Source organism: Polypterus senegalus, chromosome 15, assembly GCF_016835505.1.
Source record: "Polypterus senegalus isolate Bchr_013 chromosome 15, ASM1683550v1, whole genome shotgun sequence".
Classification (NCBI taxonomy): domain Eukaryota; kingdom Metazoa; phylum Chordata; class Cladistia; order Polypteriformes; family Polypteridae; genus Polypterus; species Polypterus senegalus.
In genome coordinates this window covers 99,685,211-99,698,677 of record NC_053168.1, presented here as the reverse complement: position 1 = coordinate 99,698,677, position 13,467 = coordinate 99,685,211, and the positions used below count along the sequence as shown (strand labels likewise).

Genomic DNA, 13,467 nt, shown 5'->3' with positions numbered 1-13,467 from the left:
TCGAGATTGTTATTTTAAAATGAGTTCATCAAGAACATGGGGACACAGTTGGAAAGGGTAAATTTTGCACAAACATTACAAAGTTTTTCTTTACACAAAGAACGATAGACCCTTGGAATAAGCTACCAAGTAGTGTGGTAGACCGTGAGACTTTTGGGACTTTCAAAACTCGACTTGATGTTTTTTTGGAAGAAATAAGTAGACAGGACTGGCAAGCTTTGTTGGGCTGAATGGTCTGTTCTTGACTAGAGTGTTCTAATGTTCTAAAGTATTCCACTGTAATCATCCCTAAGTGGAATAGTTTTCAAAAGACTGCTAATTTGTTCAGGACTGGTCAACTCAGTAAATTCATCCAAAGAGCTAATGATTAAATACTAAAAGAAATCTCCAAGAACCACTAAATTGCATTGTAGGATATGCAGCTTGTTTGCAAATTTGGGTGTCAAAGTGCATGCATCACAATCCGAGAGACACTGTACAATTTTGACCTGCATGTAAGGTGTGCCGGGAAGGAGCCTATGCTTTCTAAAAAGAAGATTAAAGCAAGACTACAGTTTCCATTGACCATATAGACAAAGACCTGGCATTCCGTGTGGTGCAAACCAAAGACAGCATTTCCGTATACCACCTGTGAAGGATGTTGGTGGAAATGTTATGGTTTGGGGTTGTTTTGCTGCCTCCTTACAACCATCAAGTCAGTTTATGAATTGTGCATCATATCAAAGTGTGCTTGTAGAGAAAGTGAGTCCATCAGTCTGAAAGATGAAGTTGAACCAGAAATGGATCTTTAAAAACAATAATGATCAGAAGCACACTAGCAAACTCAAAAAGAAGAAAGAGAGGATTGTGGATAGGCCTAGTAAAAGCCTTGATTTGAATCCCACTTAAATGTTGTGGGGGATTTGAAATGGACAAAACATGCAATAAAACGCACAAACATTTTGCAACTTAAGGAATTTTATATGTAGGAGTGGTCAATAAATTTCATTGTGTCAGAGACTGGTGGGCAGTTAAGCACAATTTCTACTAAAGGCGGAAATACCAGTTTTTGAGGCCAAGGATGTACTTTCTTTATCCCAAGTACACCGTTAACATCTATTGACATTCTTGTTGAATGAATAACTAAAAGTTTTTTCTTTCTGTTTTTATTCGAGTATATCACTTGTATTTGTAGGCACTGTTTACCTGCAGATCTATATGTTGAGAATTTCAACAGTTTACATGGTATGTACTAACTTTTTGAAATGACTGTATTTTGGTCATGATTGGGTGGCGGTCAGCTATTCTACAACATCATGACACAATACAAGTCTGAATATATTGTTTTTTCAGTCCTCATTTATAGAATTTTTCCACATTATCGTGTTGTTTTTTCCTCTATTTTCCTTAGTTCTACTCTCTTGTGGTTAGAATTATGTCTCAGGCATCCTTTTTAAAAATTCTCAGAGTGTACAGGAGGTCTATTGTACTCAGAATTTGAGCATCTACCTTGTAAGCCTTTAACAACTGATAACCTGATAAGACTTCTTAGGCAAGGCAGGGTTCTGTTTACATCATTTGGCCTCATTCTTCAAAGTCTGAGGAGAAAAATAATATAAAAATCCATTTCAGTGGTGAATCATTCTATCTGTTCTTTGTTTTAGGGTATAATTGCACTGAGATCTAAACTCATTCAGTACTGCAAGGAGGGCTTTCTATTGTGGGTAAGTAAAACTAAGCACATATGACTTGCAAAGAAAATTACAAAGGAGACAATGACGTAGAACTTCACCTCATAAATAATGTATTTTTACCACCAGATTGTATTCACATTTGTTAGAGCTTCATGTCTTACAATAAAACACAAGCTGTTCTTGTTTTTAATGAAACCTTCACAAAGTAAATGTGCCCTTTTCAGTTATGTTTTTATTCCCCTGAAAGATCAGATATAATAATTTATTGGTGAAAGGCGTGTGTGCTTGTTTCCTTCAGATGCCAAAACACTAAAAAAGTACTGTGAAATCTTCAGTCACATGTTTAATTGGTTCTAGTTATCAAATTATTAAGCCAAAATAACCATGTCTTTAAAATGATTTCTTCATCATATACAGTATGGATATCCATTTTTAATTCATTTTTCAGTTCATCTGGCAGAGTCTTTCCTTACAACAGCAGGTGTAAGCTTTCACCCAAGGCACAAGATATTTTCCAGTATATACAGACATACTACTTTCCATACCAGAGCACCTTAGAAATTACAATAATATGAAAGCAAATGTTCAGATGGACTATGAGATGACACTGATGTAAACAATAGGTAAACATGAAAATACATCATGGAGGTCACCCCCAGTCAGTATTCAAACACTGCTGCCTCGTATTACTATTAATCATTGTGCCACCATGAAATATGCACTGAACATCTTAATACACTGTTCAGTGTAATACATGATATAAACATAGTGTCAAGCATTAGTGGATTAATTAAAAAAAAAATATATATATATATATTAGTGTCCAATTTTAGTCAATCAAAAGTAAGCTAATTGAGCTGGTGCTAAAAACAGTCCTATAAGTAGATGTATTGGTTTGTTTTATTGCTCTGGTTTTTTAGCACTTTTTTTTTTATTTGTTTGACGGTCTCTCACTTATTTTTCTTCAATAGATTGCCCAGAGCATCATCTTGTTGATATCAACTATAATTTTGAAAATGTTACTGTCCATTCTTCTCAGGACTTCAGACGATGTAAGTTGTTGGAATTATATGTGTTTTTTTATTCTCAAGCACTGCATCCTTTTTACCTTATTTTCATTTATGTCACCATGGGTTTCAGGAGGTAATGTTAAGAGTTCTTATTCCTGTTTTCTAAAAATTAGAATGATGACTTATGGTAAGAGATTATGTGGAAATGAGTCTTGTGTGTTTTGCATGAATGAATAAGAACATTCATTTTTTGGATTTTTTTTATTCCATTACTTGAGACAACTCAATATACTATTAGTTTTTGTCACTTCATTAATTTTTACTCTTTGCATTGATCCTGTTTAGTTTTGGAATAAACCCCACACTCGTCTTGTATTCACTGTAACAAGAATCACCACACTTTCCCTTCACCATGCTTCAATTTACATCACACACATTACCCATCAAGTCTTCTGACTTTACTCATACCTATTGGTTGTTGTACTTTGTCTCCTCTTTTCCCATAAATATCTTATTTTCTTCCATTCCTTTATCAGATGTTCTTTCTCTCATCCTTTGCGCGTTTGAACTATGTCTTTAATTGATACTCTCTGTTTAAATATTTATTATTTGATTTATTGCCCATCACAATGCCTCCTTTCCTATACTTAATTATAACTCACTGCTTTCTTTGTAAATGTGTGACTCCACCTGATTTTTCCACATCATACATCACCATGTCCATGGTTATTTTTTACACTTGAATAACTGCTTCCATTTCTTTTCTATCATTGGTGAAAGCATTTTTGTCATTTCACACAACCGAAACATATGTTACATTTTCATTTTCCATGGAACCCCCTCTTGGCCATGTTATTTCTTTTCCTAATCTCCTTTTTACCAGGTCGCTCTTGTTGGCAAATTGAAAAAAACTATTACCATGCTATGTTGTGCTTATCTGTGAAATTTTTACTCCTCTTCCCATATTGTTTCTGTAAGTTGGCAGCATGTAAAACAGATAGGAAGTGAAGACACTTAGACAGCACAATATCCATGCAGCCTTGACATGCCACAAGAAATCCTGGCAGTGGTATGAAACTCCAGTTGCTGTCAGTTATTGCTCAGTGACAAACGTATTTGAAAAGAAAACTGGAAGAGAAATTATGGGCATCCATCCGCATGTAGCAGTAATAGGAGTAGTAGTATTGTGATGTGTACAGAGTAACGGAAACTCATGCTTGCATGTCTGACCAATATTCAAAACTTGTTTTACTGTATATAAAAAAAGATGTTTAGAGACAAACCTAAACCACTCATCAGAGCTGATCCCTGAACAGGTCATTTAATTCAAAAATGTATGAGTAGCAACCGTATGGAAATATAAATTACATTTTTAGAATGTGGAAAAAATAATTTCCAGCATAGTAAACCTTGAAAGCACCATGTATGCAAAAAAGGACCCCTTATGGCATCATTAATGTGTCAGGAAGATCTGAGGCATGCAGGACACCGACCTGTTACATTATGTTGGGCTGGTATGAACACCAGACAGGAGGAGGCATCAGTAGTACAATCAATTAAAGTCAGTAAGAGTCACCACCTTAAAAAATGGAATATCTTGTGTGGATACTAAAAATGTGCAATGATAAAAGTAAAAACAATAGGCAGTCTGTTTGACATTGTTTTATTTGAGAGAGAGCAAGTATCATGTTGACAACACCACCACCACCACCACCCCCCATCACAACAATCCCCCAATTCAAGGATATGTTAACTCTGAATGTCTGCTGTGTTTACTGTCTCAATCATGTTGCTTAGTCTAAGATGTTATATGAAATGTAGCACAATTGATCTATTTTGTGTTTATTACTCACAGGCACACATAAGTAATTTAATAAAGTCTAAGTTTACAAGCTACAAAGATTTTGATACCATGATGTATACCTGTGCTGCAGAGTTTGACTTTATGGAAAAAGAGGTAAGGGGGTTTTTGATAAAATAGTCTTTGTTGGGTTCAAAATTGACTGCTCACTCCAGTTAGACTAGATTTGTTTTCTATATTTGCACTTTATTAATATGTCAACTATATTTCTTCTTTCCAGTTACTGACTAGTCTGTAGTAGGATTCAGTGAACTATTTAACAATTCTGTCTACAGTGTTACTTGCAAACACTGAGAATGTTCAAGGGCAACACCATGAGTAGGAAAAAAGATTTATGTTTCCAAATACAGTTATACCTTGAGATACGAGTTTAATTCACTCTGTAACCGCGCTTGTAAGTCAAAATGCTCGGATCTCAAATCAATTTCCCCCATTGAAATTAATTGAAATGAGATTAATTCATGCCAGCCCCCAAAAAACCACCCCAAATTTTTGTTAAATGTTTTCAACATAAGAAAAATGTATTTATAATGAACAAATATTGTATACAAATAAAATAAAACCTAATACATAAAAGAGAATCTAAAAAAATAAACAGTTGTTGGTGAAGCCCATTAGCATATTGTAATGTTTTTTTCATTCACCGCACTTTTGCTTAACTTCATTTTCGCTAGTTTTTTTTTCTTTTTTGCCACACTTTCGTCACTTTCATTCGCAGGGCGTTTCAATAGAAACCTGTCCAAGGAGCTTTGTTTCTTCCTCCCCTTTAGAATGTTTCTGAAATGAGTTAGGCAAGTGTCATTAAATAGAGCCGCTGCACAACCACTTGCAACTTTTTCAGGGTGTTTCTTTTCAATAAAGTCTGAAACTTTTTCCCACATTGCCAACACTTCCTTTATCTCACTTGAAGAGACAGACTCCTTCGCCTCTGGCTCCTCTGCGATACCGATCTCATTCAGAACCTACGTATGTTGCTGCAACTGTAGTTCCTATAAACTCCTCCGTCGTCAGTTCCTCAGAATGTGCGGCGACAAGCTCTTTGATGGTTCGTACTTCGAATTTTGGCTCGTAACTCAAGGCAAAAAATCGACCTTGTGATGGCTCGTATCTCAGAAAACTCGTACGTAGGGGCACTCATATCTCAAGGTACCACTGTATAAGATTTCTATCTCTAAATAAACTTGAGCTTTCCTTTCGCACAGTTTATAACCCTATTTTTAAACAAGTACCCATCTCTCGTTCTGTTTTTTTCTTTATTTTCATTTTTTCTGTATTGAAATCTGTTTTTTTTCTTTTTTCTTTTTTTTTAGGAAGTTGTCATTTCTAATTGCATTAGTTTATCAGTATGCATCTGATATTTTTTTCGTGCCATTGAAAAGAAGTACTCCTCAAATTATAAATTAGATTGTACTGTATGTACATTCAGATGTGCCTAACATGAAACAAAAATGTGTAGTTCATAGGTAATACTTAAGGTGATTTTTCAAATCTGGCGTTTGATGCTAAGAACCATATATGTGTGATAAGAGGTTCTGGAGATTCAATGGCTTTTGATAAATTCAATACACTAGGTGCTTAGCAGTCTTATGAATACCTCATATGGTGAAATAATTTTTGCATAAGGCTGAATCAATACATTTCAATTGTATCGGTAGACCTAACACTGATACCCTTAGTGAAAGGCATAAAGCACAACTTAAAAAGGAATTCCAGAGAAAAGAAAAATGAAATATGTTTGCCCTGTTTCAGCCCATAATGAGTAAGATTTTAATTCCAGCACACTTCCTGAACAAATGTTCTCATCATTATTTTCATTTTTGCCACCAGTACAACAACAGCAGGCTCACCCTGTGTCTGTTGTTTAGTTGTCTCTGCTATCATTGTAACCATATGTCTGTAAATATTTTGTGAAGTAGGACATTTTCAGCTGTCCTTTTTCATGTACACCTCTTTTTTTACACATTGATGGAACTTCTTTCATTCGTGTTTGCTTTTATTCTGAAAATGTTTCCCCTCCAGCCCGACTTTCATTTCAAGATACATTTTTATATGTTGTTACATTTTTGTACATTTATGTTACTGACAACCCTGCTATTTTATCAAGGCTTATTCACTGCAGCATTTTGAGCCCAGTATCCTTTAACTATTCCTTCATTAAGATTTTTGATTAGTTATGTGCCTTAAAGGCATGTTTTTTGTCACCCATAGTTTCACTAATCCTTTCTTGGTAACAGGTAATACAGAAAGTGATTAGGAAGTTTTGTAAAGACATTGTATAATATGTACTGTATTGCATTTTAAACTCTGATATCTTGGGCCTGGGAACTAAACCCCAGCTTTTTCACTTAGGTAGAGTAAGCTGTTGACAGGGACCCAATTAAAATCTTCAGAATTCTAAAGGAGACAATTCAGTAGATCCCAAAGTATTCTGACAACTGAGTAATGAAACTTGTATTTGAGAACCGTCAGGACAGGCATAAACACTTTGCACAAATGATTATGAAAGAAACAAGCCGCTAATGTCAGGACCTTTACACCTTTTTTTTAGACTGTCAGTATTAAATTATGGGATAGACTTAAAAAAGGAAAATAGGCTAGTGACCCATAAACTGAATTTTTATCTTGTCTGTCTTGCCCAGTATTTGTCATATTTCAAAAGGCTCCGTCTTTCATTCTTCACCACTTGAGGGAATGATCTCCAGTGCATACAGTCATTTCAAAAACAAGCCAAAAATGTGAGTGAGCTCTGTATTGTGGTGACTGCTGACATACAGTGCATCCGGAAAGTATTCACAGTGCATCACTTTTTCCACATTTTGTTATGTTACAGCCTTGTTCCAAAATGGATTAAATTCATTTTTTTCCTCAGAATTCTACATACAACACCCCATAATGACAACGTGAAAAAAGTTTACTTGAGATTTTTGCAAATTTATTAAAATTTAAAAAACTGAGAAATCACATGTAAATAAGTATTCACAGCCTTTGCTCAATACTTTGCCGATGCACCTTTGGCATCAATTACAGCCTCAAGTCTTTTTGAATGTGATGCCACAAGCTTGGCACATCTATCCTTGGCCAGTTTCACCCATTCCTCATTGCAGCACCTCTCAAGCTCCATCAGGTTGGATGGGAAGTGTCGGTGCACAGCCATTTTAAGATCTCTCCAGAGATGTTCAATCGGATTCAAGTCTGGGCTCTGGCTGGGCCACTCAAGGATATTCACAGAGTTGTCCTGAAGCTACTCCTTTGATATCTTGGCTGTGGGCTTAGGGTCATTGTCCTGCTGAAAGATGAACCGTCGCCCCAGTCTGAGGTCAAGAGCGCTCTGGAGTAGGTTTTCATCCAGGATGTCTCTGTACATTGCTGCAGTCATCTTTCCCTTTATCCTGACTAGTCTCCCAGTTCCTACCGCTGAAAAACATCCCCACAGCATGATGCCGCCACCACCATGCTTCACTGTAGGGATGGTATTGGCCTGGTGATGAGTGGTGCCTGGTTTCCTCCAAACGTGACGCCTGGCATTCACACCAAAGAGTTCAATTTTTGTCTCATCAGACCAGAGAATTTTGTTTCTTATGGTCTGAGAGTCCTTTAGTTGCCTTTTGGCAAACTCCTGGTGGGCTGCCATGTGCTTTTACTAAGGAGTAGCTTCCGTCTGGCCACTCTACCATACAGGCCTGATTGCTGCAGAGATGGTTGTCCTTCTGGAAGGTTCTCCTCTCTCCACAGAGATTTGGTCACCTCCCTGACTAAGGCCCTTCTCCCCCAATCGTTCAGTTTAGATGGCCGGCCAGCTCTAGGAAGAGTCCTGGTGGTTTCGAACTTCTTCCACTTACGGATGATGGGGGCCACTGTGCTCATTGGGACCTTCAAAGCAGCAGAAATTTTTCTGTAACCTTCCCCAGATTTGTGCCTCGAGACAATCCTGTCTCTGAGGTCTACAGACAATTCCTTTGACTTCATGCTTGGTTTGTGCTCTGACATGAACTGTCAACTCTGGGACCTTATATAGACAGGTGTGTGCCTTTCCAAATCATGTCCAATCAACTGAATTTACCACAGGTGGACTCCAATTAAGCTGCAGATACATCTCAAGGATAGGATGCATGTTCTTTAGTTTGGATAGGAAGCTACCAACTACACGGTATTCTGTATGTGGCTTGTAATTTCTGTATTCTAGCAATCTTTTCCAACCCCACTATTCTTTTTCTTCATTTGCAGACTCCTTTGAGATATACAAGAACTCTGCTGCTTCCTACTACCCTGTTTGTCATCATTGCAGTTACAGTGAAGGTAAAGTGCAGTTAACAGCTATCATGCTGAAAGGCCCTTAAAGAATGCAATCTTCTCATTTGACTATAGACTTAAGCAGATAGCTATGCTATGTATATTTTATGGCACCAGGTAGAGTGCTGTGTCTTAAATTAATCAGCCCCCAAATATTATCTTGGAGCAGCTTGAGCTAGAGCAAGTGACACTGGGAAAATAAAAGCCCCAGTTATTGGAAGTCATTATAAACAGTAAGCCGACATAGCTATGTTTTTGTGAAACCTACTGTACAATCGTAGTTTCTGGAAGATCATCCTTCTAATCGTGATTTGACTTGACTGTTTATATCTTATTTATTTAATTTTTTATATGTTTGTTTTTTTTACAGATCATAAAGGATGTTTGGATTTTTTCCAGAAAGACTGAAAATCACATGTTAAATGGTGATAAGTATTCTTTGGAAACGTAAGTGATTTTGCTAACACTAGCATTGTTCCTATTCTGCCACCAGTTATTTATAATACTAATACATATTAAATATTAAAAGCTTCATATCTTACCATTCTAAAATCCACTTAATCCAGTTCAGGATTGCTGTGGGTTGCCTATCCTGGCAGCACTAGGGCAGAGCTATAAGCATCCCTGGACAGAGTCCATTGCAAGGCCCCTACACACACATACACACGCACCAGCACTCCTACTTACAAAAAGGCCAATTTTGAATCACTGCTTAATATAAATTACACCAGTAAACCCCCGATTCTCTAAAGAATCTCAATTCTAAGAATGGCAATCACTTTCTGTTCCTTCCAATCTTTGGTGGGATGAAAAATCTTGGAGGGTGGGAGCATCCTGGGAAAGTTTTTATTTAATGAAATAAATATATTTGTATTAAAATTAAACAATTTATTAAAACTAATATTGACATTTAATTGTTATATCATTTAAGTCCAAAATGTGTTTGAGTTGCTACACTCATAAGTTAAAAAAAAAGAAAATTTCGGAGTGCAAAGGTTTAAATGAAGTAAATTGGAAATAAAAAATTCATGTTAGGAATCATAATTGAACTTACTTTTAACACTGAATTACCCTAATGTGAATCAAATAAGCCACACTAACAGCTGCCACACTGATTGCTGGCATAGTGGATTAGAGCACACTGACTGCTGGCACTGTGTAGTAGAGTAGCTGCAGGCATTTAGAGTGTAGAACACCGACTGCTGGCACTGTGGAGTGGAGTACTGCTGGCACTGTGGAGTGGCTGACAGTGGTCACCACTACTTCAAGTTTAAATATGTCACCATGGCAACTTGTTGGCGTGCACGGTTTACCTCAAGTTTAGTTTACAGGTTGTATTCTGTTGTTTGGGCGCCACCTACTGACTCTGGGAATCCGCTGGATTTGAGTCTGGGAAGTCGCTGGGTTTGACTCTGGGGCGCTGAGACGCTGTGCGCGTGCAGTTTCGGCACAGCTTGCTTCTGGCATCTGTGCAGCTAAGGTGCTGTGCGCATGTGCTTTCAGCACGGCTTGCTTCTGGCCTCTGGCATCCGTGCATATATACAACCTTCGTTTAGTAATATAGATGTCCTTTGATGGAAGTGCAAGAACAACTGGAATAGCCAATGCAGAATGTGTAAATTCCACAGTGCATTTATGTCTTTCCAGAAAATTAACAAACAAAATAATAAAATCATTTTAAAGTATATTTTTTTTTCTGGGTTTCTTTTTCAGGACTGCACAGTTTTCAAATGGAGAGGTAAGGATTTATTCTCTGCTCTAGTTAATGTCTGCTCTGCAGGGAGTAGGATTTCATATTGTAGAACATTTTGAGTAATTATATTGAGGCATGAAAGTGCTGGTATTAGAACTACTGGGGAGTTCTCGGTAAACCACAAAGTGCTATGCAGAGCTAGAATCAGATGGAGAGTCCTAAAACAAAAAATGGCAAAAAACAAAATGATAAATTTGGCAATTGCATAGGTTTCACCACCCTTTCAGTTGTAAAGTCTTAAATCACATTAGGTTATTAGTGTGGTCTAGCTTTTTAAATGTTAGCCTGGTCAAAATTTGTCAAAGAAAACTCTTTGAGAAAGATAAAAGTGCTATATAAAAACATTATTATTGTTAGTAGTAGTATTTTTATTATTAGCATTATTATTAGCACTTGGTAGCTGATGACAATTCCAGAGTCTGATGAATTCTTTGACTCTTTAAACACTGTAGAGCACTCAACAACTATAGGCTAATCTAGACAACTGACTGAGGATTGGAAAATTAAAGTAACTGATGCCTACAAAGCAGGGGAAATGCATAAAGTGATATCAAAGCACTTCCAGCTTGCAATTTCCATAGTCTGAAATGGCAGTTAAGGGAAACTGGCAGTTAAGACAAGATCTAAAAGACCAACAAAACTGACAGAACAGCTTGTATAATGTACAGGATTGCAAAACCCTTGCAGGCAGGTCTAGCAGAGAAATGAATGGTGGGAACAGCTCTGTAGTGCTGCATTACTTACATAGACGTGGTCTTCATTGAAGAGCAATCAAAAGGAAATTTAACCTGTGGTCTAATTATAACAAAAAGCTTTAAGTATGCACAAGACAAGAAGCATTTTGGAACCAAGTAGCAGCATTTGAGGAAAAGAACACCATACCAACCTTTAAGTACTGGGGTGGATCTGTTATAGGGCTGCTGCAACTAATCCTCATAATCGATTATTAAAAACATTGTCAGTGATCATTTTCATTGATTAGTTAATTACATCATTGGGCTGAGTGCATAGCACAACTTCATTCAGTTCATAATCACTAGAACTGCATTATGCTGTTTCATCCACTAGATGGTGTAAAGTTCCATGAGCCAATCCTGACATTCTTGTAAGACACACTTGTTTCAAACTTGCAGTCCAATTGATGAGCATGGTTCAAAGTGGCTAACCGCATCTGTCAAACAAGGTAGACTCTCCAAGCTGGACAAAATGTGCATTTGTAGGTTGTTAATGATGCTTTTTAATACCACCATTTGCATGCAGTATGTCACAGTTTACAAAAATTGGAGATAATGTAGGTGAGCATAGCTTCTGTATTTTGTGAGAAAATAAAAGGCTCCATCATTTTACCAGTCGTTGTGAGGGCTCCTTATCGGTTAAACAACAGAATAATAACTTTGTGGTTAATCCCACACAGGAATCTGTGTGAAATTTTTCTGTGATGCTTAAATACTATATAAATTTGATTTTATCTACAGCACGGGGGAATCAATTATGCAGTTCATTTTCCATAAAACAAGCATGCCTTTACCTGCATAATGTAATGTAATGGATGTAATGGTATATTGTCTTGTACAAACCTATTAGACTGTTAAAAAATATATAAGCTCATTGGAAATCTCCAGATTTCACTTCACGTGTGTAACAACAAAAAAAAAAAAATCAGTTTTCATACATTTTTAACAAATTTAATTCTTTAGCCTTATCACTTCCTAGTACCAACTTTATGGACATTTTGGCATTTTCTTAGCAGTGACATCTCATTTTGGGGCTGAATGTTTGTATTTGTTAAATCAAACTGCACTATATCCTTTTCAATACTGCACATGTACAATTAAGCATTTAAAGAAACAGTTTACATGCTATTTTTTTTCATGTAAGAAGCAAATTTTTCCTGTTTTTGTATATTGTCCGCATTAAAATGGTGATCAGTTAATATTCATTTTTATACAGCTGTTAAAGAAAGATGCATCTTTTTTTAATAATTTAAATATTGTATATGTTAAAATTGTATAAAACCAAAATATGTCCATTAAATCTGTGATAATATACATTATATTTTTCAAACAAACGTTCTGATTAGTTTTTAAGGTATTTACTGGTCAATCTCTAAATGTGCTGTGCAAAACAATCACTAAAAATAGTTTACATCCATTATTTTAATCACATCAATTATGTTCCTTTTATGCAAAAGCAGTGCTCAAAACATAATGCAGATTATCAACAAAACTGATAAGAAAAGTTTATCCAAAAGGTTGTTGTGGTGGTCCAGTCACTTTTCATGTAGAATATTCATGAAAATTAAAAAGCATTTTTTGTTTTGTTAATGCAGGTAACTAGTTTTATGTTATTAAATCAGATACAAACAAAAATGAAATTCTGAAAATGATAAATGAATTACTATTTTTATGAATTTTGGGATGTTATTAATGGGTGTGTTTGTGGACAATGTGTTTTGTGATGATGCACACTGAGAAAAGTTCTATATAAAATAAAGATGGAAAATAAGCAGGAGTTATGCTATTTGTAGTTTTTAACTATATGAGTATTCTTCCAGAAATGAATGGCCTATTACATATACAGTGTATAAAACTTTAAAAGTGACTTATTTACATTAGGCTGCTTTTGGCTGGTCACTGCCAGGCATAGCTACGCTTTAGTAAACTCAATGTGAGTGCCTTGCTTGGCATCTTGCGTAGAGTTTAATGTTCTCTTTTTTATGTCATTTTCTTACGGTTTTTATTAATATCTTCAGCAAACTAAAAAGTGTCTGAAGACATACATGTTGGGTGAATTGGTGATACTAAATTGACCATTTGTGGGTGTGTGTGTTCTCAGTTTATAAAGCATTAGAAACTAGTGCTTACTAATTTTAGAGTATTC

The 13,467-nt window shown here is 36.1% G+C and overlaps 1 protein-coding gene across 1 annotated transcript in view; it reads left to right on the top strand.

The window, feature by feature from the left end:
- dpy19l1l (dpy-19-like 1, like (H. sapiens)) overlaps positions 1–13,467 on the top strand; it is a 79,670-nt gene that overhangs the window by 55,167 nt on the left and 11,036 nt on the right. Inside the window, exons 12-17 of the mRNA XM_039736414.1 lie at positions 1,644–1,703; positions 2,645–2,725; positions 4,539–4,640; positions 8,769–8,840; positions 9,205–9,281; positions 10,548–10,572. Coding sequence (XP_039592348.1) covers positions 1,644–1,703; positions 2,645–2,725; positions 4,539–4,640; positions 8,769–8,840; positions 9,205–9,281; positions 10,548–10,572 — 417 coding nt within the window. The remainder of the gene's footprint in view (positions 1–1,643; positions 1,704–2,644; positions 2,726–4,538; positions 4,641–8,768; positions 8,841–9,204; positions 9,282–10,547; positions 10,573–13,467) is intronic.